The sequence below is a fragment of the Ursus arctos genome, unplaced genomic scaffold (genome assembly GCF_023065955.2).
Source record: "Ursus arctos isolate Adak ecotype North America unplaced genomic scaffold, UrsArc2.0 scaffold_20, whole genome shotgun sequence".
In the NCBI taxonomy this organism is placed as follows: Eukaryota; Metazoa; Chordata; class Mammalia; order Carnivora; family Ursidae; genus Ursus; species Ursus arctos.
The window spans coordinates 45,703,942-45,730,681 of record NW_026622875.1 but is presented as its reverse complement, the minus strand read 5'-3'; the positions used below and the strand labels follow the sequence as shown (position 1 = coordinate 45,730,681).

At 44.3% G+C, this 26,740-nt stretch overlaps 1 protein-coding gene across 2 annotated transcripts in view; it reads left to right on the top strand.

The window, feature by feature from the left end:
* OSBPL10 (oxysterol binding protein like 10) overlaps positions 1 to 26,740 on the top strand; it is a 292,041-nt gene that overhangs the window by 198,169 nt on the left and 67,132 nt on the right. For both annotated transcript variants that reach the window (XM_026496853.4, XM_026496850.4), the window contains one exon: positions 19,208 to 19,418. In XM_026496853.4, the coding sequence (XP_026352638.2) occupies positions 19,208 to 19,418 (211 nt within the window). The remainder of the gene's footprint in view (positions 1 to 19,207; positions 19,419 to 26,740) is intronic.

Sequence of the window (26,740 nt, the reverse complement as noted above, 5' to 3'; positions counted from 1 at the left end):
CCAAGAGCACACAGTGGCCGGTAACATTTCCTGATCACATGCGGATTTGAGGCCAGCTAGAAACATGTTCAGTGCTCGGGTTGTATGTGGGGGTCTGGTTCGTGTCGTCATGTGCCCGAGCACTCTCTTCTTTCTGGAAAGCAGGGCAAGGTCTACAGATACACGGAGGGAGGTTAGTAAAATCATTTGTGTAACCTAAAAAAGAAAACATTTTGCTAAAAAAAAAAAGATTGCTGGACTGATCAGAAAGCCAAGGTGGCTTCAGACAGACTTACTGGCCTCTGAAGCCTGGGAAGGTTCTGGGTCTTCACTCCTCAAGGTCAGTGGTCTGCAAATCTCAAAGTAAATTAGTTGTGTTACAGACTGAGGGCCTTAGATCAGCAAGTAAGGAGACTTAACCCTTAAGACCAGCTAGAGTGCTGTTATACACACACACACCCCACTACTGACTAGTGTTGCTGATTCACTGCTCATGGTGACTTTGTAGAACTTACTGCGAGTAATGAGAAGTTACTGTACCTCCTAAGTGTTATACAGGAAAAGGATGACAGGCAGAAGTCAGTTTTCTTTTTTTTAATGTTTTTTATTATATTATGTTAGTCACCATACAGGACATCCCCGGTTTCCGATGTAAAGTTCGATGATTCATTAGTTGCGTATAACACCCAGTGCACCATGCAATACGTGTCCTCCTTACTACCCATCACCGGCCTATCCCATTCCCCCATCCCCTCCCCTCTGAGGCCCTCAGTTTGTTTCTCATAGTCCATAGTCTCTCATGTTTCATTCCCCCTTCTGATTACCCCCCCTTTCTTTATCCCTTTCTTCCCCTACTGATCATCCTAGTTCTTATGTTCCATAGATGAGAGAAATCATATGATAGTTGTCTTTCTCTGCTTATTTCACTTAGCATTATCTCCTCCAGTGCCGTCCATGTTGCAGCAAATGTTGAGAACTCGTTCTTTCTGATAGCTGAGTAATATTCCATTGTATATATGGACCACAACTTCTTAATCCAGTCATCTGTTGAAGGGCATCTCGGTTCCTTCCACGATTTAGCTATTGTGGACAATGCTGCTATGAACGTTGGGGTGCATATGGCCCTTCTCTTCACTACGTCTGTATCCTGGGGTAAATACCCAGTATTGCAATGGCTGGGTCATAGGGTAGCTCAATTTTTAACTTTTTATGGGACCTCCACACTGTTTTCCAGAGTGGCTGCACCAACCTGCATTCCCACCAACAATGTAGGAGGGATCCCCTTTCTCCACATCCTCTCCAGCAATTGCTGTTTTCTGCCTTGTTAATTTTTGTCATTCTAACTGGAGAAGCCAGTTTTCAGTGCTAATGACACTAGCTTCTTTTACCCGGATGTTGGCAAACAAATCTCTATAACGCAAATGGTATTTTGTTGATGAGAAAGTCCTAGAGGCTCACAGGAACATCCCCTTGTATTTCCCTTAAGAGTGGTAGTCCAGCATTCGTGAGTTGAGCGTTCTCATGGTGATTGTGGAACCTGACTACTGTGAATAACGAGAATCAACCACAATTGATTCGGTAGTTTTTTTAAAAATAGATAAATCAGTTGGGGTGCCTGGCTGGCTCAGTCAGTGGAGCACGCAACTCTTGATCTTGGGATCGTGAGTTCAAGCCCCATTTTGGGCATGGAGACTACTTAAATTAAAAAAAATATATATATATATATAATCGATAAATCAGCGATTTACTTTTCACAACAGAGAAGGCAAATGATTCTGCAAGAGAAGTGTAATATGGTTTCCATTGAATATACTGCTTCTTAAATACACTGGTTTTATGATGTCTCACTAGAATAACAGGATAGAAACTCCCTCTCTGTTCACTTTCCCACTGGTGTTCATCTCACCACGGTTCACATTTATTGAGCGTTTCCAACATGACTGTTGCTATTTTAACGTCTTTACACATAGTCTCATTTGATCTTCTGCATCATAATTATGGTGGTAGTGGCCGTAGCGGGAACCCCAGCAGCCACAGACACTTCCATGACACTTGCTGCATGTCAGGACCATTTCCAGGTGGTTCACAATGATTGACTTATTCATTCCTCACATGCCTGTGCAATAAGCACTCTTAGGAGTCCCATTTCACAGAGAAGGACATCGAGGTCCAGAAATAATGAACAGCATGCCCAGGGTTATGCTTTGTGGTCCTGAGCCTGCACACCCAGCTCCTCAGAGTTGGGGGGGGGGATGGAGAAGGCGCTCCCTCCACTAATAAGCCGATTCGCTAGGAAATTGTACGTGCTCTCCACTTTTTCTTTATGTAGTACTTTTCCATGAAGCCGAGCTCAGGTTGGTGCTTGCAGGTGCTGTAGCTGATCAGTTGTTAGGGATTGTAACACAGCAAGTGCAGGACAAAAAACATCGGTTTAGCAAACCAGCTTTGCAAATAGAGACCGACCTGTTTGTCAGGGAGAACTGCCCAGGCACGATACATGGTTAAAGATTACGGCCTGTTGGAGTTGCCTTTTCTTTATCTTTAAAATCGTTAGTGGGACGTGACATGTAGTAGTGAAGTATGGTGGAGTTCGTACGGAGGGGAAGAGGAGATATTTGTTCTCCGGGTGAAACTTGCGCGGGGGCCTCTCAGGACAGGAATGGGCCAACATGGCGTCTCCCCCAGAGGTGCTGTCTGCCATCCTGTCTCCTCATCGGTACCAGGAGTTCCTGGCCTGGCATCCTTAGGCCTGCAATCTTCATTTTGTTTATTGATTAATTTATTATTGGCGACAAGCCCCTTTGAGAATCTAAGGAAAGCCAAGGACTCTTTCCTCCCAAGGAAATTCCTCCCAGGCACATACCCTGTCAGTGAATACGTTTTGTGGGTATTCTCAGATCTCCTGAGAAGCCCATTAAGAAAGTATCTTAGGGTTCATGGATTCTGATGTGAGGCTGCTGAGGGAACGGTCAAGAAAGAATTCTTGAGATGTTTTTGGTGCAAAAAGGTGATTTTATTATACCACCGGACAGAACCCCTGGGCAGAAAGAGCTGCACTGGGATTGTGAGGAGCCATTGATTACATACTTTTAAGTTGGAGGGGTGGTGGAGATAAAGGAAGTCTCAAAAGGGATTTCCATATGTTAAAGAAGACTTACAAGATGCTGGAGGTCTGGCTCTTGTCAAGCTAAGGTTGCTTTTTGTCTCTAACAAAACATCAGCTTTAAGGTGGCCATTGAGCTCCTTGTGGAATGTCACACTCTGTGTGTCTCAGGTATTTACCAGTGGGCTGTAAGGTGTAGGGAAATTTAATTTTATCTACATTTCTCTTGCCTTTGTTCTCATCAGAGTCTAGAACCTTCTCTCTTAGGGGGTCAATGAGCTGTTTTCACCATTGAAAAATACCTGATTGAAGTCAAGCAGTTATCTATGTTTCTTTGCTTTTGTCTGGATGAATGTTTGCTGGGTACTTTGGTTTTATTATGTGGACAAATTATTGAAAGCAAGAAGTCCGTGCTGACTGAGGTAGGGCTCCTTAGTGGTAGAAAGGTTGGGAACCACTAACCTATATGGGGCCTCTGTCTTCATTGGTCTCACCCTTCCCAGAATCCCGTCAATTTGGAAAGCCCTTACTCTATACATTTAACAGTATAATTTTATAGCTTTTGGATGATTTCATATGTAAATACTTTGTCTCCTCTATTCATTCTTAAAACCTTTAGGGAACCATGTCTATTAGCCCTTTCTTATTCTCCATGGGGTTTGGTACCCATTAGACCAGTAGGCGTATGTGTCTACAGTTGCCCTTGTCCCAGGAGAGGGCAGTGTCTGGGAAAGGTGTCCAACCTTTTGTCAGCAGGGGGCAGCAATTGAGTGGGTAAAAATGGTCATTGTTTTTCAGCCCAACAGGCTTTTCAGAGCTGTAGAGCCCTTAAGAGAATGTCTACCCAGTGAGAAAGCTGAGGAAATTGTTCCTAAAATAAATGCAGGTCTATTAAAATCTAGCGTATTTTTCAGTTTGAAACTTTTTCTTTTGTTTCCTACTAAAGGAATTGCATTTTGAAGAAGACATTATTTTTTGGTTTTTGACGCGTTGGGGTGGGTGGAAGGTGACATGTATAGTCAGAATCTTCGGAGGGAGCCAGCGAGCAGCCTTTCCTTGTGCTGAGCGTTACCTTTCCTTGCTACTAAAATTACATGAAAATAAAGCCAATTTATCCCAAGAGTGAAATATGTATTTACATTTTAGTTATGGAAGGAATTACAGCATGTGTTTATTTTACAGTGGGGAATCCTGAGAAGTTATCTGGAAGAGGAGCTAATGTTACCCATTTTCTAAAAGGTTAGTTTAAAGATGGTGAATTAACAGTACCCAGCTAAGTCTAAAGGGAGATAGTCATTTCTAAGTATTCTCTGAACCGAAGGAAAAAATGCATTTTCAGCCTGTAAATGTTCAGATTAGCCAAAATTAGGCAGCCCCAGCTCTGCCACAAATGTAGCAACCGAAATATAGAACATTTTCACCGGAAGAGAATAAACCTGAAGACTGGAAGCAATGACCCAGAGCCTTAAGGATGCATTTAGTGGGTCATTGAAAGCTTCATCAACATCTCTCTGTACTAGCTAGGTGCAGGGAACATGGGGCCGTGCCCCACACCTCAAGAACTTGAAGAAAGGCATGTACTCACGGGAGGGCCTTGGAGGGACTGGGGGGCATGGTGACTGGTAACTTCTAGGTGGGGAAATGTGAGCTTCCTGGAGAGGCACTGCCTCGATCCAGGCACTGGAAACCTAGTTGGATTTCGACTGTGAAGGACGAGGAGGAAAGGATTTCTAGGCAAGATGTCACCTGAGAGAAAGTCAAGACGTGCCAAGTTGCCCCAGTGGGTAGCGTGCTCATGAGAAGGTAGGGACGAAGTATACGAGCCACCTTTTGTAAGAATCACACGTAATTCTGTTTTGGGATCCTGTACTTTCCAGGGCATTGTCAGGACCAGACGTTTTCTTTTTATGTCTCCGGTTTGGTGATGGTCATGGAAAGAGAAGAACTGTGAAAAGAGAACTGTTTTAATCATAGCTGCCTAGGGAAAACTCCAGAGGGCTCTTGAGGGAGAGTTGGCTAATGTAGCAAAATCCATTTCCACAAAGTTAATAGATGTGTTAGACCCGTGAAGCTGATATGAGAAAAGAGGAAAACACAGCTAATTGGGTTGTTTTCCAGACTTTGGAAATCATCAGAAAAGGTATAAACTGAGAAAGGACTATGGATTGAGCCCTTGTCTCTTCTTAAACTCCTTTTAGACTGGTGGGTTTTGCATTATTACATGGTAATGATGTGGGAAACAAAGGCAGAAGAAAAATTAAATTTCCTTACTACTTAAGAGCTCATTGACAAGTTCTTGAAACAGGCAGAGTGACCTTCCTCTGGGAGCTCAGCTGCCTCCATGTTAACACTCCGCTAAGGGCAAAAGGCAATCTTAGCTTAACATTATCTACACCCCAGGATCCTGTAAGTCTTTAATGTATAAAAATTCCTTTGGAAACTTCCTGTATCTCTACCCCAAAAGATACATGTTAGCAGTCATCCCCCCAAGCATATGGCCCACTGATACACATCTGAAGGGTCTCATGACTGCGTTTTTACTAAACAGTAATAAATGACCTTTTCCTAACAATAACTAGACCCCCTCAGAATCCTGGAAACCTTGTTTCCAAAACACTTGGGAGGCTTATGCTGTCCCTGTCCTCCTCTCAACGTGGAAGTATATAATCAGTCATCCATCACAACCCCAGTGCAGCTCTTTCTGCCCACAAGTCCTGTCCCTGTGCTTTAATAAAACCACCTTTTTGTGCCAAAGACATCTCAAAAATTCTTTCTTGGCCGTCAGCTCTGAACCCCAATATTTCCTCTATCAGTCCTATCACTAAAAGAGGTGGGGTAGTCTGGGCTTATTTGGAGCTGGATGTTTATCATAAGCATTTTTGAGAAGTTAGGATACTTCTAGAACCCCCTGTCAGGAAGCTGTGTAAAAGCTTGTTAAAACTTCTTGGAACCTTGGAGCTCTGTTCTCCCTCCATCCCTCCCTCCCTCTCTCTTCCATCTTCCCTTCTCCCTTCTTCTGCCATCTTCCTCCCCCCATCTTCCTTTCTTCATTCTCCCTTCCTTTCTCTTGCCTTTTCTCCCTCCTACCTTCTTTTCTCTATTCATCTACCCAACCAACATTTGTCAGGCATCTCCTGTGAGTAGAGTCTTTTGATGAATAAGGTCCTATGGTCCCATCCCACAATATGGCGGTGAGTGAATGGATGGATTCAGTCACTAGGCTGGATCCTGGAGTTAGACGTGTATGGAACTAATTATAATTCAATAATTCTTTTTGTGCGTTTATTTATATGAATAGTGGCCATGCTTTACACACTGTTACACTTAACTTTCTGAAAAAGTGTACATCAGAGTCTTGAGGCAGTGCGGAGGAGTAGGGCTGGATCCATGCCAGTGCTGGAAAGCAGTTTCCAACGCACGCATCTGCAAGGGGTGGTTAGCTCTTTTGTAAAGCACGATGTATTCTATATCATTATTCTATCTCGTATTTGAGCACCTTGAGGATTACATTGTAAGCAGTTTGTGTGCAGGAATTGTGTTCTCTCTTCTGTAAAATGGTGACTGCGGTATCATTTACTCAGTGGAGATACAATAAATATTAATTACTGGTGGCTTATCCCTTAACATAATTTTCCTTGTCAGATTAATGAAGCAGATTCCTGATAAATGCGTTTGTCTCTCCAGAGTTTCATTTGCCAACGCTCAAATGCTATAAAGGATTTGCCTGGAGGCATAAAGTTCTTGTCCAATTTTCCCCCCCTTTTCAAGTGCCCTTTGGAGATGCATTTCTTTCTTGAAAATAATTGGCACTAGTGAAATTAATTTTAGCTGGAAAAGAGAACTGAGTTGTTATATCCTTGTCTGCTACTCTGGGTAGATATTTGAACTAAAAACAATAATTAAGTTGTGAAAGAAAGTAGCAGGCATTTAGTAGGTAGAGTTAATAAGGCTTGGTTTGAGATCAACACGTGCTACCAAGTTGAAGTTAGAATATAGACGTCTGTTGGCATGTTTGCTTTAGGAATTCTTAAAAACAGCCTTCCCTCTCTGCAAAAGAAAAGAATTTCCCAAAATGGAGATTAAATATCCGGACACTTAGAAGTTCTTTGAGAAAGGCTGAGCCGTGCGTGTGGAATATGAATGAACAAAGATAAAGCAGGCTCAAGAAAATGGTTTAATTTCAAGAAAATGGTTCAATTTCATACTTGCTGGTCTTTGGTTTGTGAAGTTACATACTCCATGAGATAAAAAACGGATATACCAGCTAGCATGTGCTGAGAACTGGCATATCAGCCAGAAGAACTCTGAAGACCTCAATAAACCGCTTTTTGGTTTCCGCTTTTTACGTGACTTACGTAAAGTGGTTTCTGATTGGAGAATGTCTAAGAGGACGTTAAACACTTGAGTGAAGCTTCCACGCCTTTTGCAGAACAAATCCTTACCATGATCGTACAGTTGCTGTTTATGGTTCACTTTTTCTCCCCCTTGGGGATTTTACCCCGAGCTTGTGGTCTAACCTGTTCTCGTTCAGTTCATGGTGAGTCAGCCAGCTTGTTCCCGAAACATCTGCTCCCTTTCAGGAAGAAGTCTGTGCGAGGTGGGCATCAAACCGTGCACGTGCATGCACGCATACGTGTGGTGGTGTGCCCTGGTGTCCCCTGGGAAGGAGGCAGAGGGCGGAGAAGTTTGGATCCAGGATGCTGGTCTTCAGTCACTACCTCTCCACTTCTATGGATTATGATTTGGGCCCCAGCATCGTGTAAAAGGAAGGTCACAGCCAGTGGGGAGTGGGGAGGACAGGAACTTATGAGTGTGAAAGCATTTTTATACACTGTAGAGCTCCCCTTCCCCTACATGTGAAATGGCCCTACTTCTTTTATTCACGATCCAGCTGTTACTGTGGCTTTTGTACTGGTGGAAAAGGAGGAGCGTGAGAAGAGAAGGGGAGATGTGGGAAAGCAAGGGGCAGCTTTCTGCTTTGCTGTTCAGCTTCAGTGTTGGGGCTTGGAGAAGCGGGACAGAGGCCTGTCCGGTGGGTTCTGGGGACGGGATAACTAGGCAGTTGGACAAGGTTCAGGTGCAAATGCTCCCTCTGGCACTGGGAGGGTGTGGGACCCTCTGTAATGGTTTCCCATTGTTCCATTATCCCTGGACTTTTTAGGAGAGAACTTTGGTGTCTTCCAGAACTTTCTGGATCCACGGGGTTCTCCCAGTAGTCCTTCCACTCTCTTTCGTCAGGACTTGAGCTTTCCCTTCCATTGGAGGGGACCACCCTGCCATCCACATGGCCGCTGCCACCCTGGGGAAGGGGACACTCTCTGGACTCCCGTTAGCCTTACTTGCTTGAATGTTCTCTGCTGGATAGGGAAACTTCGTTATCGAATGTGTTTGACCTATAACGTTGTGTAAATGTAAGGTGTATAACACGTTAATTTCATACATTTCTGTATTGTAATATGATTGCCATTGTAACGATGTTTAACACCTCTATCACTTTACATAATTATCCTTCCTTTTTAGTGGTCGGCATAATTAAGTTCTAGTCTAACTGCAAGTTTGATGATTATAGTACCATATTCTTGTCTCTATTCACCGTACCGTATAGTAGCTCTCGTGGGTTTAGTTACTACTTGTTGCTGGATATGGAAACTCCTTCATCTTTCTTTACCTCACATTATAGAGGGACATGTGCAATGAATTAAAACAACGAGTTAACTGGTTTTGGGGGGGAGTGAGGAGGGAGCAGGTTGCCGATGAAATTGGTGAAGAGAAAAAGATTGTAGGGAGGGAGAAAGAGGACAGCTCATACACAACTGAGGGAGTACAAACTGATACAGTTTTTCCAAGGGTGAGCTGGCAGTATTTATCAAAAATTTAAAATTAATGTTGAGCACTGTTAAATCCAGCAAGTCCTCTTCTAGGAGTCTATTTTAAGAAAATCATTATAAATTTATGCTGAGATTTAGCTACAGAGAAGTTTGTTGAATTGTAATTTGTCACAGAGAAGAAACGGTCTCTTCATAATGTCCAGCAGTAGGGAATTGGGGAGTAATTGTGGCACGGTTGTGCGATGGATTAGTCTGCAGTCTTTTTTTTTTTTTTTAAAGATTTTATTTATTCATTTGGTAGGGACAGCCAGTGAGAGAGGGAACACAGGCAGGGGGAGTGGGAGAGGAAGAAGCAGTCTCCTAGCGGAGAAGCCTGATGCGGGGCTCGATCCCAGAACGCTGGGATCACTCCCTGAGCCGAAGGCAGACACTTAACGACAGAGCCGCCCAGGCGCCCCTAGTCTGCAGTCTTTTAAATAGTATTGTCAAAATTTATTGACATGGGGGCACCTGGGAGGTTCAGTTGGTTGAGCGTCTGCCTTTGGCTCGGGTTGTGATTCCGGAGTCCTGGGATCGAGCCCCACATCAGGCTCCTTGCTTGGTGGGGAGCCTGCTTCTCCCTCTCCCTCTGCCTGCCGCTCCCCCTGCTTGTGCTCTCTTTCTGTCTGTCAAATAAATAAAATCTTTAAAAAAATTTATTGACATGGTATATGGAATAAAAAGGGTTACAGGCAGTATTACGATGTGCAACCATTTTCATAGAAAGTAAAACCGCGTATGCATGCATAAAAATGATGTAAGTATACATGCCAAGATTTTAACATATGTTTTCTCTGGTTTTGGATGTGTTATGGTATTGTTTCTTTTGATTATTTTTTCTGTGAGAAGTCTTACTTCTGTACAAGGGAAGGAAAAGGGGGAGGAAAGATGTTTTCAGGCAAAACAAAGCAGACAGAGTAGGGAGTCGCCTGCTGTGGGTGGAGCTACTCAGAAGCCCTTTTTATGGGTGTTGAGCCAGGGAGGTCAACCTTGTCTCCAGGGAGAGGGAGGGCTCCTTCATCCGGGCTCAGCACCCCGTTCTGCTCTGTGGCTTTGCGTGAGGGAGGCAGAGGGGGCCGATAAATGAGTAATGAATAAGACAGATTATTTACTGGTCCCTCACCTTCTACCCCAAATCCTTCTGTTGGCCTGTAGAATGCTCTTTGAGAAAAAGATACAAGACGGTTCCTTTTGTATTGTGTACCCCTCGTTAACAACATGTTAACATTCAGTACTGACACACGAAATTAAAAAATAATAGCTTTTAACCTTTGCGTCGGCATCTTCTGTTACATAATTCTGAAAATGCTTTCTCCACCTCAATTTTTCCTGTCGCAGAAATTACATTGTGAACAAGTGATGGTGGGTTTGCATCCAAGGAGCTTTGGCTCTAAAGCCGGGATCGACGTTGCTGGGAGCTCAAAGTTTTATACGATGCAGCCATTAAAATGAGGTCTGTCATTATTGATGTGGAGAGATATCTGTGATGTGTGTATTAGCTTTCCGGAGCTCCGGTAATGAAGTACCACACACGCAGTGGCTTAAACAACAGAAATTTATTGTCTTGTGATTCTGGAAGCTAGAAATCCAAAATCAAGGCACTTGGCAAGATTGGTTTCTGCGGAGGTCATGGAGGGAAGGATCCGTACAGATTTCTCTCCTTGGCTTAGAGACGGTCATTTTCTCTGGGGCTTTCCTCATCTGCCCTCTATGTATGTCTGGGTATAAATTTCCCCTTTTTTATATAAGGACACCAGTCATACTGGAGTACAGTTCGCTCTGATGACCTCATTTTAACTTGAATTTCCTCTGTAAAGAGCCAGTCTCTAAATAAGGTCACATTTGAGGTACTGAGGGTTAGGACATCAGCATAGGGATTTGGGGTAGCAGGAGACACAATTCAACCTATAACAACATATTTTCCCCCTATTTAAAAAAACAACAACACATAACAATAGGAGAAACCTCAAACATAAAACATGAGAGAAGGTAATATTGAACCTCCATGTCCTCAATAGCTTCAGCACCCCAAAGCCAATATTGTTTCATCCTCACTCCCCCCACCCCCACCCCCCAAACTGGATTATTTTGAAGTCAACCCCTGGCATTACCGGTGATGCATTCTAAGTGATAAAAAGTTACACAATTACCTATAAAGGATGATCCTTCTAAAATAAAATAATATAACTTAGGTGGGCGTGCATAAGTTAGAAGAGACGGAATAATACCAGAATGTTAACATGGCTTATTTATTTCTAGGAACTGGGATTGCAGGTAATTTTTACTTCCTTCTCTGCAACTGTTTTCACTAACTGATTTCGTTGGGATGGTAGTTGATGGATTGAGCCAGCCTTTTGCAATCAGAAAACAAAACAAAACAAAAAAAACCCCAAGTTGTTTCCAGGTGGTGAGAAAGGGTGGGGTAAGGAAGAAACCATGGAAGAAAATTTGTCATAGTTGTTTTCTGAGGCGGGAGGTAGTATTTTACTTCCAGAATCTGAGAAAGGAAGAGGAGGAAGTACATGGGCTCGTGTCTTCTGGTGTAGAGGGCACTGGAGTGTGGGGACCGTCATGACAGGTGACCTCAGCCAGGACACCTGGCCTCTCTGACTGCAGATCCCCCACTGGGCAAATGAAAACGAGGGACCAACAGAACCCTACAGTTTATTTGGCTGTGAATTCTGTTATCTCCTGTTTCTGGAACATGGCAGTATTGGTTTACTTTTTAGGAATTGATCAAGATAAAATTTGATGTCACATGTGGGCGGTGTGGATTTATTATTGCGCTGGTGAGGAAATAGTTACAGAAAAGCTAAAGGTGAAGATAGGACAGAAAGGGATCTGTTTTTAAGAAATAGAGCAGACTCGGGGCACCTGGCTGGCTCGGTTGGTTAAGCGTCCAACTCTTGATTTCAGCTCAGGTCATGATCTCAGGGTTGTGGGATTGAGCCCCATGTCAGGCTCTGCACTGGGCATGGAGCCTGCTTACGACTCTCTCTCCGCCTCCTCCCTCTGCTCCTCCTCCCTCGTAAAACGGACTCCTCCCACATCTTCAGGAAGGGTTTTTTTTGAGTGTGTGTGTGCACATTTCAGAATTTTGCCTTCGCCTTCTGCTCTTGCCAGCATGGGCTCATTTATGAATAGCACCGAAACTTCTTCATAGCAGTCACCTACTTACTGAAGCTATGGAGGGACCAGAAGAGACTTTGGGTTCCCTTCATCTCTGGATTGGTCTTTCAACCACTCTTGTCTTTGGTTTCTATCTCCCTCATCTCGTGATAAAGACCAAGAGTCAAAGTGTCGAATTTAAAAATGCCGCTAGCCTGTCCTGCCTCTTAGGGATGCGGTGGATGGAGAAATCTGGGGCTATCGCGTAAGTGACTTAGTAATGGTCAGCCTCAGGGATGACACCATGAAGCCCAAAGTAAAGTGGATATGCATCTAGAAAGTAGGCGAAAATCTAGAAATGAAGAATGCTGCTCTCCTGCCAGTTTCTTAAAAGGAAGAATTGCTTCTATTACCAAAAAGATGAATGGAGAGCACTCAGCCACCTTCCATTTGGCCGGTTACATCTGCTTATGGAGCAGTCTTCAACTTGGACGGAGAAATAGGACGTCTGCACTTACATACCTTTGAAAAGAAGGCAGACTTTCTGTCCTGGGGCATAACAATGACTTCAGGCCGGATTCTCCCCTCCACCACCCAGTGCTGACGGCAAGGGGGGATCCTGCCAAGAAAGCCGAAGATGCTCTCTCTCTCTCCCCTGGAGGCACCAGGGCTGGGGAAACCTCCTTCTGTCCTCTCAGCACCAGCAGGGGCCAGTGGAGGTCCTTGAGGCAGGAGATAAACCAAGCAGATCATGATAGCACCACAAAGGCTCTGAAATTAGATTGTTACTGAAACCACAGGCCCTAGAAGTAGGCTAGGGGCCTGTGTGCTAAACATAATAAACTTGGGAACCTGCTAAGCAAAAAAAATTCAGATCAGACCTAAAGTCTCCAAATGTGATAACCAGAATGTCCAGGATACGGTAGAAAATCCCGTCATACCAAGAGCCAGTAAAGTCATAACTTGATGAGAAAAATAATTATCTGATGCCAAAACCGAGAGGGGTCGGGTATCAGTTTGATGGGAACAACTAGTCAGACGCATCTGTGTACACGTGGTATGACTGCTTTCAAGCTCTGGTGACAGAGTTGAGTGGTTGCCACAGAGACCCAATGACTCAATACCCCTTAAATATTGGCCATCTGGCCTTTTACAGAAGTTTGCTGACCCCTGCAGTAAGGCCATCAAAGACATAGTGGTCAATTTTTTGGAGATATTTTCTTCTCTCCCCACCCCCCCGCCTTTCTTTTCTTTCCTTTGGTTTATATTACAGAGCATTGGTTTCCTTGTACCGTTGGCTCCATTCTCATCCTGTGTTTTTAAACTTTCTTCTTTGTAACCTCATCGTGTAACCAGCAGCCTCCCGACTTGGGTGATGGACCCCGCTCATCTTTGTCCCTTACTGCCACTGTCCACTCTCTTAACCCTGTTGGGAGATGTAGATTTGGTAAGATCTGTCCACTAGATAGGGTTTTCTCTCTCTGCTCACATAATAAGACTTGAGAGAGTTGGAGGAGTCCGTAAGGTGTTAATACTGTGTTCAGACGTATAGAGAGAGGTGTCCCAAGGGGGACCCTACCTAAAGGAGACTCTTGGTAGGTTATCATTCCAGGTAGGTGTTTTACCAAGAGGGAATAAGAGACACAGCTCAGGGAGTACAGGAGGAAGGCTGGATGTCAGGTAGGAAGGTCCACAGGTAGAAGAGATCTTTCAGGTGTGAGGCCAAGACTTACTGTGCCCAACACTCAGGAGTTTGGAGGAAGCCTTTGGAGATTGGAATACCAGCTCTCCAAATATCAACAACACAGTCTGTTGGTAAGGCAAAATGGCTTTATTATTTACCACTGGAAGGGAGACCACCACAACCACAGGGCACTGTCCATGTCTCTGAGTGGGGAGAGCAAGGTCCGAAGTTGGGAATTTGAAATTTGGTTTATAGCACAGGGGCTTGGTTGACCCGGGTTAGGTACAGATCAAGATCCAACAGTTCAGGATTGGTGTAAGCACCTAGGCAAGGGTTTTGAAGCAAGGCATTCAAAGGATTGTAGGGTACAAACTGTTGATGGTTTCCATTACAGAGTTGATGGATATTTCAGGAAGTTTCTCTAACGAGCTGTCAAACCATTTTGGGGGTGGCAGTCTCTTGGAATATTAAAGTAATGCTAATGAGGACAGTCGAAGAGTAAATATGTGTTAAGGGAGGCAGTAAGCTCTGTGTGTGTGTGTGTGTGTGTGTGTGTGTGTGTGTGTGTGTTGCTTCTAAAGATCCTTGAAGCATGACTTTCAAGCTTAGCTGAGGACTTTGGCCAAGTGAAGTGCCTAAGTCAGCCAAGGACTGACCCCTGACCCAGAGGGGAGACTTACAGGTGGCTTCTGAAATCTACCAGGCAGAGGATAAATGCTAAACCAAGGCCACCTTGATGCGGGCATGACACTGTCTGGTCTACTTCCAAGCCTGACAGATTGAGTGACCGAAGGTGCCAGGAATTTGTGAGCCCAGGAGGCTCCGCCAACCAAGCAAGCAGCCCTGGTAACTTGAGGATAAGGAGTCCGTGTTGGGAGGTGCCTGACCCTGATCCTTTGATTACCAGTGGATGAACACAGGTATTCATTGATATTTGGCCTGTTGGGACTGGACCTTTCAGGTGTCTCTCAGAACCTGCTCCAAGGTTTGCAGCTCTGGGAGGTCCAGGAATCAGGCCCAGGAAGCCCCCGGGCCCCTGCTTCCCCATTCAGGTCTCTCCTTAGCCAGATCTGAGCTCACTGAGCTGGATGATGTTAGGTTTTAGTCTCTTTATCATGGTTTCAGTTGGTGACCAAGAAAGAATTCATTAAAAATGTAAGCCAACGAGCATATATTTGGGCAAAGAGAATTGCAATTTGGGGGGAGACAATTCAGGCAGAAACCTGACTCTTGTTTGGAGGGAAACAAAAGGGGTGGAGTTATAAAGGCAGAGGAATGAGTGCTGTTCTCTTTCAGATCCTCTATGCAAAACAGGGATTGAAGCTAGGTTAAGTGGGATTGGTTGGGGTCCTATGCAAATGAAGTGTTGAAACTCGTCAGATCCCATTGGCAAGTAAAGAATGCCAGTGATTCAGGTCTCATTGGGAGGAGGGAGTTAAGTCCAGGCGGAGGGCTTGCAACTGGCAAAAAGTTCATGGCTCCTAGGATGTGCATTAGTTCTTCCTCCCGGGTGGCCTCATGAGCCTATTTTAGAAGAGACTTTCTTAGCTTGGTTTACTTACTCCTTTTTGAAATCTCCTTTTACACAGCCTTATTGAAATAAAGCAATAAAATCTGCAGCCACTGATTTTGTTAGCATTCACTCCTGTGATTTGATTTTGTACTGCATACACCATTCATTATTCGTACTATGAAAAATGGGCCATAGGATTTTTTTTCCCTCCCTGTGACATTTGCTTATCTGTGAAGTTCAATGTGACCTACATATGGTTGATTTTATAACCTCAGAGTTGATATTTTCAGGAGTGGATCTCTGAAATTTCATTTGGGGTCCCATTTTGTGTTATAAGATGGTGATGGCCCTGATTCTGGAATGCCAGGAAAAAATGAAGCTTGGACATTTTGTTCTTAAAGACCACAAGTGAATGATGTCGATGTGCTTCAGAAAAAGTGTTAAGGGCTCAGATGTGAAGTTTACATAATTAAAGTAAGTGGTTCAACTTTTTCAAAGCCTGGTAGCAGTAGGTGAGCCTACTCGGCGACGCTTGTGCTTGGCTCTTCTGTTAATAAGCCCATAGGAACCTCGAGGAGGGGCATCTACCTTGGTGGCTCAGTGGGTTAAGCTTCCAACTCTTGATCTCAGCTCGCGTCTTAATCTCAGGGTCATGAGTTAAAGCCCTGCCTTGGGCTCCATGATGGGCTCCACACTGGGCATGGAGCCTACTTAAAAAAAAAAAAAAAAGAACCTTGAAAGGGAGCAGGAATGCTTTAAGGATTTGCTGTTGTTATTGTTGCATACAGCTTTTCAGCGCCATATTCATCTTCTCATAGGTGCTCTTAATTAAAATTAGTTGTGGAAGAAGCTAAAACGTGTTCTTCCAAAGTCTGACAAAGACTCTTCATCAGTGCTTCCCAGTCTTAGAAATGTTAGAGCAGTAGTAACTGTGATGTACAGCTCCAAGGCTAGGAAGATTCTGGAACTCAAAAGGGTTCCTTTAATTTCTTTTGAACCTGATGAAACTAACATGAAGTAAAGATGACATCAGTTGTGTCATTAAAGGCAGTAGTTCAGTTTTGTATCACATGGGAAAGGGGGAGAAAAGGAATCTTTAGGGAATGTCTACTGTGTGTCAAGCACTGTGCTAGGCTGAGTTTACCCAGAAAGATGTTGGATTCCATCAGGTTCCTGGTTATCGATAAAGCTCTAGCAGAGTTACTTAATGGGGCAGTACTGGCATTTCGAGCAGGGCTGGACATGTTTTAGGAGAATTGTGCCCTGGCGTGTGAGGCATTTAACATCCCCACCCCCCCAACCACTCAGTGCCAGATCATTGTAACTGTCAAATCTCCCCTATTGCCGGTTCAAGTGCCCCCAACCCCCAAGCAGGCTGTCCTGCCTCTGGCACTGGTGAGAGACTCAATTACATTGAATACCTCTCAGAGAGCAGCTATGTGGATTCCATTTGTGGGCATGTGTCTCTGTTGTAATGGAGTAGAACATTCTGTAAGTCAGTTCTGTGTTTTTATTACCTGAGATTTATGTAATATTTTATGCTTGTGAAATAACAAGTATTTATGCTATACTACATAATTGGAATATAGTTCTTTTTATTGATTAGAAACAAGTGTATCCCCTATGGCTAATGGCTTGATTTTACTCACCTTTTCTCTTAAGCATTATGGCATCATCTGTAATGGTCAAGAACAATGTATTTCACGTTTCTTCGTTACATTTTCTTCTTCCGTTTCAACACATGTTTCTAAGACAAGATTTTATGGTGGGAATTTACAGAAATGTTGACTCTGACAAGTAGCCCAAAATCTACTTCTCTCTGTTAGTTCTATATACAGAACTGTGAAAGAATACATAAACATTCTATCTTGTGCAAAGTTAACTTTAACCAGTTGGCAGTATTTCTTGGTAAACCTAAACTGATAATGGAGGTATTATCCTTTACTAAATCTTCAGCCATACGATGCTGACCGAGTATAATGATTTCTGTAGACTTTGTGTCAAAAATCAGTTCCTTTGCACCTCAGAGAAGAGTGAGACTGGGGATTCATTTATTCATGCCACAAATATTTTACTGTACTTGGGATATATCCGTGAACAGCACACATAATGAAGTTCCCTCCTTTCACACTAGTGCAAATGAACACAAGAAGTAAATGACAAGTTAGGTTGGAAGGTGGAAAGTGCTATGGAGAAAAATTAAGAAGATAGGGGATCCCAAGGGTTGGGCTGGAGATACAGTTTTTGGGTTTTTTTTAAGCTTTATTTTTAAGCAATCTCTACACCCAGTGTGGGGCTCGAACTCACCACCCCGAGATCCAGAGTCGCACACTCTACCAACTGAGCCAGCCAGGCGCCCCTGGAATACAGTTTTAAATAATAGGGCTCAGGAAGCTTTGCTGAGAAGGTGACTTTTAAGCAAAGATCTGAAGGCAGAAATGAATACTTATTAAGCCCCTGTGGTACCTCCAGGTACGTTTTTTAGGAGCCAGAGGAGCGAGGTACAACCTTTGTAATCTGCACAAAATAATTTGCATGGCCAAAGGATTGGTGTGCATGGTGAGGTGACAACTCCGATCCGTGTCTGTGCAATAAGCTGAACGGTGATTTAAAAACATAAATCTTTTTGACGTAATGGCACCTATTTTGATAAGTAGGATTGCAAGGGAGAGCTTTTTTTTTTTTTTTTTTTTTTTTTCAAATAAAAGCCAATGACTACAGAGAATGATAGAAGATAGCAGGTCTCTGTTTTCAAAAAGTAATAGAAAAATCAGGCGAGCATGGAATGAGTTTTGTGGCCCAAGTCCAGGGGTCCTTAGAGATTTATTGTTTCTCCCCACCTGGTGACATCAGGAGAACAAGGATTTTCTGGGGAAAACAGTGACAAAGCCAGAGTTATGGCCTCCAATTAAGGATGGCTTTTGTGTGGGCAGCTGCAAGAATGGTGGACCAGAGTCTAGAAACCAGGAGTTGGTTGCAGCCTCGGGTGCTGAGCAGCCCTGGGACCTCCGTGGGTTTCTTTGCCTCCTCCCCTTTCCCGGAGTGACTGTTTATTTGCTAGGCACGCCCTTCGTGTTTACCATCTTATTTAGAAAGTTGTGCAACATGAGGGAGCTGAAACTCACAAGCTAACCAGTCAAGTTCTCTTCTAGTTCGTGACTTCCTCTCTCCTTGTCGATTCAAAGATGCCAGTGGACCGTGGCTTACCTGCAGCTTATGGATTGAGTCCAGGCCACAAAATATGGTTCTTTGGGAACTGTCAGAGCTTCAGCTATGGCGTAGGGCTGGCTGTAATGTTCCTGGGTTTTCTCCTCCTCCTGGCATCTTACACGGTGTTAAAGTCACATCCAATTTAGCATTTTTGGGGTGGAATGGTTCATGGCTGGCTTCACTGTGATCTCACTCATGCAAATGCCAGCCCAAAATCTCACTTCTGTTTCTTGAGCTTCGAAAAGACTGCTGAGGAGCGAAGCATTGGAGCTGGAGAGAAAGCAGGGAATTAGCCTCGCTCTGAGGCCAAGCCATGGTTCGACCACTGTCTCCGATAATCTTTCGGAGCCTTGTGAAGAACCTTAATGACGGTCCCAAAGACTTCTACCTTTAATGTAGTAATCATTGACTTGCCTTCGGAAGATCAGTAAAATGATACATGCAGATGGCGCTCACGGGCCCTTTTAACTCCAGGGTTCTAGAATGCTCTTGCGATCAGAGCAGCAGCTGTGTGCCTTTGGATAGATTTACTTAGATCCCACCCAGGCCTGCATCGTCAAAGCGCCAACGTGTGCCGAACACCATCTGAGCTGACTCTCACGTCACCCGTAGTCTGGGGGTATAATGCTTCCTCTCCCCACTTTCCTCTGTTGTCCAGCCCCTCCAGGTGTCAGAGCTACTCCCCAGCCTATTGAAAGGAGGCCTGTTCTCTCTCACCTCCTTGCTGTCTTCCCATCTCGTAGATGATGAACCAGGTGGAAGGACAGCAGAAGAACCTCGTGCACGCCATCGAGTCTCTGCCGGGTTCTGGCCCCCTCACTGCCTTGGACCAAGATCTGCTGCTCCTGAAAGCTACCTCGGCTGCCACCCTCAGCTGCCTCGGGGAGTGCCTCCACCTGCTACAGCAGAGTGTGCAGCAGGTGGGCCAGCCCAGCCACAAGGCAGGGGCCTCAGGTAAGACCCCCCGGCGGGTGGGTTTGCCCATGAGTATCTGGGGGGCGTGTCTGTGTGTATCTCCCCCATGGCCTTCCTCCTATGAGTCCACTATATCTACCTTCCACCTGTCTATCCATTTATTCCATCCGTTTCTCCATTTGTCCCTCCCTCCTCCTCTACCCAGTTTGGGCTATCTTTTTCTTTGACCGATTAGAACCAGAACATCCCATGGAAGATTTAGCATGTTTACGTGAATACTGTGGAACTCCTTTCAGGCTTGCTGGCATCATGTTCTGTATCTCATGCCATCTGTGACTCGTCACTCCGTGCTGGGTGGCTGGATACATTGCTGTACCGTCCGTTTTTCTAACTGCGTGTTGATGAGCGCCTGCCATGGTGTCCCTGCACTCTGGTGAAGGACACCCACATTGCTTCCCATGCTCGGCCCTGCCCGCATGCCTCCTCCTGGACCTGCGAGCCTTTCTCTCCAGTACATACCAGAAGCATTTCTAGCTCTTGATCAAGAAGCTAGAGATAATAATACACTCCCTGCAGATGCCTCAATCCTTTTGGAGGAGGACTTAATCAATAAGCAGTTATGAAGATATTAGCGAAGATTAAATTCAGTGATAAAGGTGAACATAGCTTGAGGTTGGTCGTGTCGTATACAATTACAAGGTATTAGAATGAAGAGACCAACAGAGGCCTCCTCGAGCTTTGTTGCCTGAGGTCCACTTAATGAGGAAATGAGACAACTTAGATGATGAAAGCAAAGCTGGCTTATGAGTGACGGTCTGTATTTCATGCTTCTCTCAAGTCCTCTTTGGCCCCTGTTGCACTGATGTTAGAGGGTTGTTGGCTTTCCAGAGAAGTTTCTTTCTGTCCTACTCACCCTAATTTCTGAGCCCCGATCCTGCCAGAGTTTGGCCTCTGCTTCACCTCTTCTGAAATCTTCACGGGCTGGATGATCGTAGGCCCATCATTCAGAGGCTGAGGCTCATGGAGGGTAAATGACTCACCCAAGGCCACCCGGCCAAGTAGCGGGGCTGAGGTGCGAGATGGGCGCTTCCCAGTGTGGCGGACGCCTTCCTCTGCCTGGGGTTCTTTGTTCAATCCAGAACAGGCCACCAGTGGGCTCTGGGGACCCGTCACGGGGGCCAGGGCAATTGTCTTACATCACAGCTGTCTCACTGGCAGGTATTTATTTTGTTTTCTTTACTTTTCTCCTTATTTTAAGAATTTCAGACTTCCAGAAGAGTTACAAGTATAGTATGAAAAATTCTCATATCTCCATCTCCAAATTCCCCAAATGGTAACATTTTATGACATTTGCTTCATCATCTCCCTTCTCTCTCTCTTTCTCTAAGCATATTATAATTTTCTAACCACTTCAGAGTAAACTACAGACATGCTATATCTTATATGCTTCAGTATATATTTCCTTAAAAATAAGGACACTATATATATAATGTCCTTTACATAATATCTCCTATGTAATGACAGCACAGTGGTCAAAATCAGTAAATGAACACGAATGCAATCCTAGTCCCTAAATTTAGTGTAGACAGCACTAAATTTTGCCAATTACTCTCTTAACGTCCTTCATAACAAAAGAAAAAGTTTCTGGTGCAGGATCCAGGTTAGGAGATGTGTGTGTATTCAGACACAGAGTGAAGGTGCCCAAAGCTGCTTTTCTATCTTTTCTCTTCCTTCTCAACTTGGAAAATGAAACTCTAATGCTGAAGCCCCCATGAGACTCCTTGATATTTTCAGATCTGGACTGAGTCTCAATGACCCCTTTGGGGCTCGGGCTCATATTGTGAGTTACACAGGGGGCTCTTCAAGGCATCCGTGGTCTCTTCCATGGAATATCACAGCTTCCAGCCTCTGCAACCTAATGGACACATTCAGGAATCTTTCACTGGTAAATATACATTTGAACCATTTTGTTAGTCCTAAAATGTATCCCTTACATCTTTCTTCAGGGCTGGTTTCTAGCAGCTTTCTAATTTTTTTCCTGATTTTCATTGGGTCTCTGGTGTTTTTAAGGGCTTAGAGGGACAAAGCTCAAGGTGGAATTTCTGATGTGACGACAGATTGAAATGGAAATTATCTGCGAGGACCGAGCAATAGCCCTGAAATTGTGTCTTATACAGCATTTCCTCCTATGTCTCCCTGCCCCTTCCCACACCCCTGCCCCATTTGACTACCCCTCCTCCCTTGCTTTTAGCCACTTTTGTTGCTGCTGTTATACTATATTTACTATATTAAAAACATATTCATCCAGTGACAGCAAACTTACGAATCACGATTGTTCTCCACTTCTTTTGTCATTTTTTTTAAATCGAAGTATAGTTAACCTGTAATAGATTAGTTTCAGGTGTCCAACATAGTGATTCAGCAATCATATATACATTACAAAATGCTCACCACAATAAGTATATTATAATATTATTTTTTTTAAAGATTTATTTATTTATTAGAGAGAGAGGGGGAGAGCACGAGCAGGAGGGACGGGCAGAGGGAGACAGAATCTCAAGCAGACTCTGTACTGAGTGGGGAGCCTGGTGCAGGGCTTGATCTCATGACCCTGAGATCATGACCTGAACCAAAACCAAGAGTAGGAAGCTCAACCGACTGTGCCACCCACGTGCCCCTAAGTGTTATTATGATACTGTTGACTGTATTCCCTGTGCTATACTTTTCATCCCTGTGGCTTGTCTATTTCATAACTGGAAGTTCGTACCTCTAAATCCCCTTCACCTACTTCACCCACTCCCCATCCTCTCCCCTCCTTTTAACCCTTTTTATCAAGGAACTTGGCTGAAATTTGGAGGAGAGAACATGAAGTGTCACAAAGGTTATTTTGTTTACTTGTCTTCTTTTAACTTTTAACCCTCTTTAAAATTTCATATAATAGCCCCTTAAGGTTTAAAACATTGTTTCAATCTATGGCACACATTGGGGGAGGCACTGAATTACTTCCTGCATCCAAAACGTCACACTTGCCTGTAGTTAAAATGGAATTCCAGAATCCCAAGCTAGTGGAAGAAGAAAATGTGGCAGCGGGGGGAGCGTCAGCACAAAATACCTTTATTTAGAATCTCAGGCCTTTGCACTTGATAGTAGTTACAGCAGCCTGACTCCCACGGATAAAAACATCATGCTTATATCTAAGGTGCCAGCCTGGGTTGATGGAGATCAAAACCTCATTAAAGCAAAACTCCATCAGGGTTTCCTTTAAATGTCCGATGGGCAGGGAGGCACAGATTGCCCACGGCGTACTAAGTGTCCACTGCACTGTTTTGATTCCGGCCTCTTTGCTTTCTGACCCTCGCACTGTTGTATTACTTCCGCCCCTTTTCTGAATCAAAAATTAATTTGTGGGCTTGTAGCATTTCATCTTCTGTAACATTTCATTGTATCTTCTGGGAAACACGTTGGCTTTGGAGCCTTTGTCTGTAGATGTTGCTCCTTAACGCTCATTTCATCTCAAGCTCGCGAGCAACTGAAATGAAATCTAGAAATACCTGGGTATTCGTCTGCCTACCATTTACACATTTTGGGCTCCTCAACCTGTCTCTGATCTTCTAAGACAGAGTGGCCTGAAATGTTTCATTTAATTTCCGTTTATGAAGAAGTTTGTAATTCAAATTAATCAAGGAACTTGCCCTTTTGGCCAAGGCTCCCATAGTTCTGTTCCCGGGGGCAACTAAATCTACTTGAATAGCTTGATGGAGGCAAATGATGGATGGGGGCGGGCAAGTGAGCATCTGTTCTCCCCAGTCTAGATGCCTGCCTCTGACTCTTCTTGGAAAGGTGGGTAGGACTTTACTCGCAGCTGGAAAAAGCTGAACTACTTGGGGGTCTGGGCTTTGGATGGGTTGCCAGTGGGGGAGAGAAACTGGACCTTTGGGGTGGTTTGGGGGGGCAGAGTACTCTCTGGGCAGTGCTTCTGGCTAATTCCTTGCTTGTAGGTCTTGAACCAGGGAGCATGGTTCAGGAGTCAGAGCAGACCCCTGTAACCAGACAAATACATTCTAGTGCCAGGTAAGAGCGATGCTGACAGCATGGTCCATGCAAGGCATGTTGGGAAAGAAACGCTGGGGTCAGAGCTGCCAGAGCAAGTGGCCGCAGAGCCTTGGGGAACTGCAGCAGGTGACCCATGTGCCCTTGGACATAAATCAGGACAAGAGATCAAGAGATGTGTCATTGAAGAGAGGAGGACCAGAGCAGAGTTTAATGTGCTTTTCTTAACTTGTCCTTCCAGTAACTTCTTCATTCTCTTATAAGGTTTGTGGGGCTTGTCAGTTAGAAGCCAGTTGCATTGGCCTTTCCATTCAGGGGTTTGGCAAAAAGGATAAAAAGGGGAGCCTCTCATAAGGCCTTCGTGGCCTCTCTGGCTGAGGGCCTTCTTCCTTCTGCTGTGCTTCTGTTTTTTTCCCAGAGACATCTTCAGACTGTCAGTGTTCCTCTCTTTCCATTTCGTTGTCTGTCTCTTACACCTTCTTTCTGGACACACCTTCTGCTTCTGGTGAGAATGTGCCCTGCCTAAGTCACCTTCCCTCATTCTGTGGTTAAAAGCCAAGATGGAAACATGATGATTCCTCCAGTAAATAGCATATTGGAGGAAAAAAAAAAAAAGTAGCATTGTAGACTATTTCAGGTGGGTGGATTTTGTTGTTGTTGTTAGAACTATCCAGATGGAGATTTTGAGTGACACGTGCTCCCTTAAGAAAGCAGCTAGATCCGAGCGTCGTAGCTTTCCATCGTAAATGTGCCTTCTGTTGTCTTCAAGTTTGTAAATATCCATCTTCCTCTGGTTTGGAAAACTCAGGTTTACTGAGTAAAGGAGGCATGAAGTCACTGTGTTGCAGGAAGAGGGACAGGTGTTGTCACTTGTCACTGGCCTCTGGGCGGAGGCCTCTTAGCCGCCGCATGGGGACTGCAGCTGTCAGCACTCCAAGCAAGGCTGAAGCTCAGGCCAAGGACAGGTGACAACAGTTCCACAGTCCAGCCTCAACGCCCACAGTTAAATCTTCTGTTGCTTTCTTCTGCTTCTAGTTGGTTCAGGAAACTAAACCAGTTATAGTTGCTTTCCTTCCTCCCTGTGTTGTCCTATCATGTCACGTGAGGAGTTGCAGGTGTGTATAAAAAGCCTCTTTTAAGGACTGGATTTGCCATTTGGTGGACCCCCCCGCCCCCCGCAGTCCCGTTCTCTTCTTCTGTTCTATCATCTTCCATGGGCTCCCCGCTCATGAGCGTCAGTGTAGCTGTTCCCAGAGGGAAAGAAAGTGAGTGGATCTCTGGCTGCTCGAGTTGACAGTTTGTCAGCAGCCGCCTGGTAACGTCTGATCGCAGTTGTCCTTTCGTTTGTACGTCCTGGTCTGTGACCGTCTTTCCTACTTGAGACCTTTCTTGAGTCACCTTCTGTGGGTGTGGCTCACAGCTGTCCGACGCCACCAGTACTGAAACACACCGTTACCCTCTGTGCGGTTGAGAAGGAAGAAGCTGCTGCTGAAACTGGACAGGCCACTGACGGTGGCACCAGCTCGGTTCCCAGATGTCTGCAAAGTGGCTGCGACTTAGAATTAAGGAACTATGGTCTAGACTTGCGTTTGTTTTAGGACAGTCTTGAGGGTCTGCCTTTCAGTAGACTAATTCAGTCCATTTATTTATTTCTTTAAATTGGTGCTTGTTTCCTGGTAGGGTCCTTTACGCCTTTTGCTTTTCTACTTCCATGTGGCTTTTCTCGTTTTCTCTTTGTTTTGCTACCTAGGTTGTACTTCCTTGACTCATCATCTTTAGTGTTTCGGGAACAATATGTGTATAAATTCTCGTAGTGGTTATGTGATTTTCTAAATTTTTTTTAAATTTTATTTATTTATTTGAGAGAGAGAGAGAGACAGAGATAGTGACAGAGATAGCAAGAGAGAGCGTGAGCGGAGAGGAGAGGAAGAAGCAGGCTCCCCATCCAACAGGGAGCCTGATGCGGGGCTCGATCCCAGGACCCTGAGATCATGACTTGAGCCGAAGGCAGACACTTAACTGACTGAGCCACCCAGGTGCCCGTTTGTGTGTGTGTGTGTGTGTGTGTGTGTGTGTGTGTGTGTGTGTTTAAGATTTTACTTATTTATTTTAGAGAGAGAGCGTGAGCAGGGGGAGAGGACAAGTAGACTCCGTGCCGAGCACAGAGCCCAACGCAGGGCTCCATCCCATGACCCTGAGACCATGACCCGAGATGAAACCAAGGGTCAGATGCTTACCTGACTGAGCTACCTGAGTGCCCCAACATTATGTTTTTCATAAGCATTTTTTAACCTGTATTTTTTCTCTTTTTTTTCCCTTTGCTCGTTTGTTTCTTGAATTCCATGTGCGTGAAATCATATGGTATTTGTCTTTCTCTGACTGACTTACTTCACTTAGCTCCATCCATGTTGTTGCAAATGGTAAGATTTCATTCCTTTTTACAGCTAGGTCATATTCCAGTGTGTGTGTGTGTGTGTGTGTGTGTGTGTGTGTGTGGTCTTTATCCATTCACCTATGGATGGGTACTTGGGCTGCTTCCATAATTTGCCTATTGTAAATAATGCCGTAATAAACATTAGCTTAACCTATATTTTTCTAATCATCAGGTCTAGAATGACACTTCTTTTTGACTCTTCTTTAGTGATGAAAACTCAGCATACCTTAATTTCCTGTTTCTCTGATATGCTTCCCAAGTTTTGGTAATATAATGTGGGGGCTATTGTTACTATTTTAATATTAATTTAATACTTAATGTGATAATATTAAATCTCTTTAAAATAATTTTGATTTAATATTCAGTCATGTAACCATGTTTAGAAAAATGATTTCAGTTCACTCCCAGGCCTGGGACTGGGGTGAGGTGTGTGAGACACTCACCTTGAGCATGGATTTAAGGGGTGCCAAATAATTAAGATGAATGATGCTTTAATGACATGTTTTTAAACCAGAATTAATGCAGAAATAATCCAGGATGAACTAAATATCAAAATTTTAAATTAAGACAGGAATCAACATAGTGAGGCAAGGGAGACCAAGTCTTGCAAGACTTTTTCCATTAATTTTGTTTTTAAAAATATTGTGTGAAAATGTCATTTATCTTGATTACTGAGTGTCTTTTTGGTGCCAGTTTAAAATTTATACCCGAGGGGAGTGTCCTTTTTACTTCTGCTAACCCCAGCTCTGCTTGGCTCTGTGTTTAATGGGATTCAGTCCTTTTAATACACAACTTTTCCAGGCTTGGGTTCCTGATTCTGCTTCTTTTCTTCATATGTCGGTACATGTCCTCAAGTAGTTTTTTCCCCCCAGAAGGC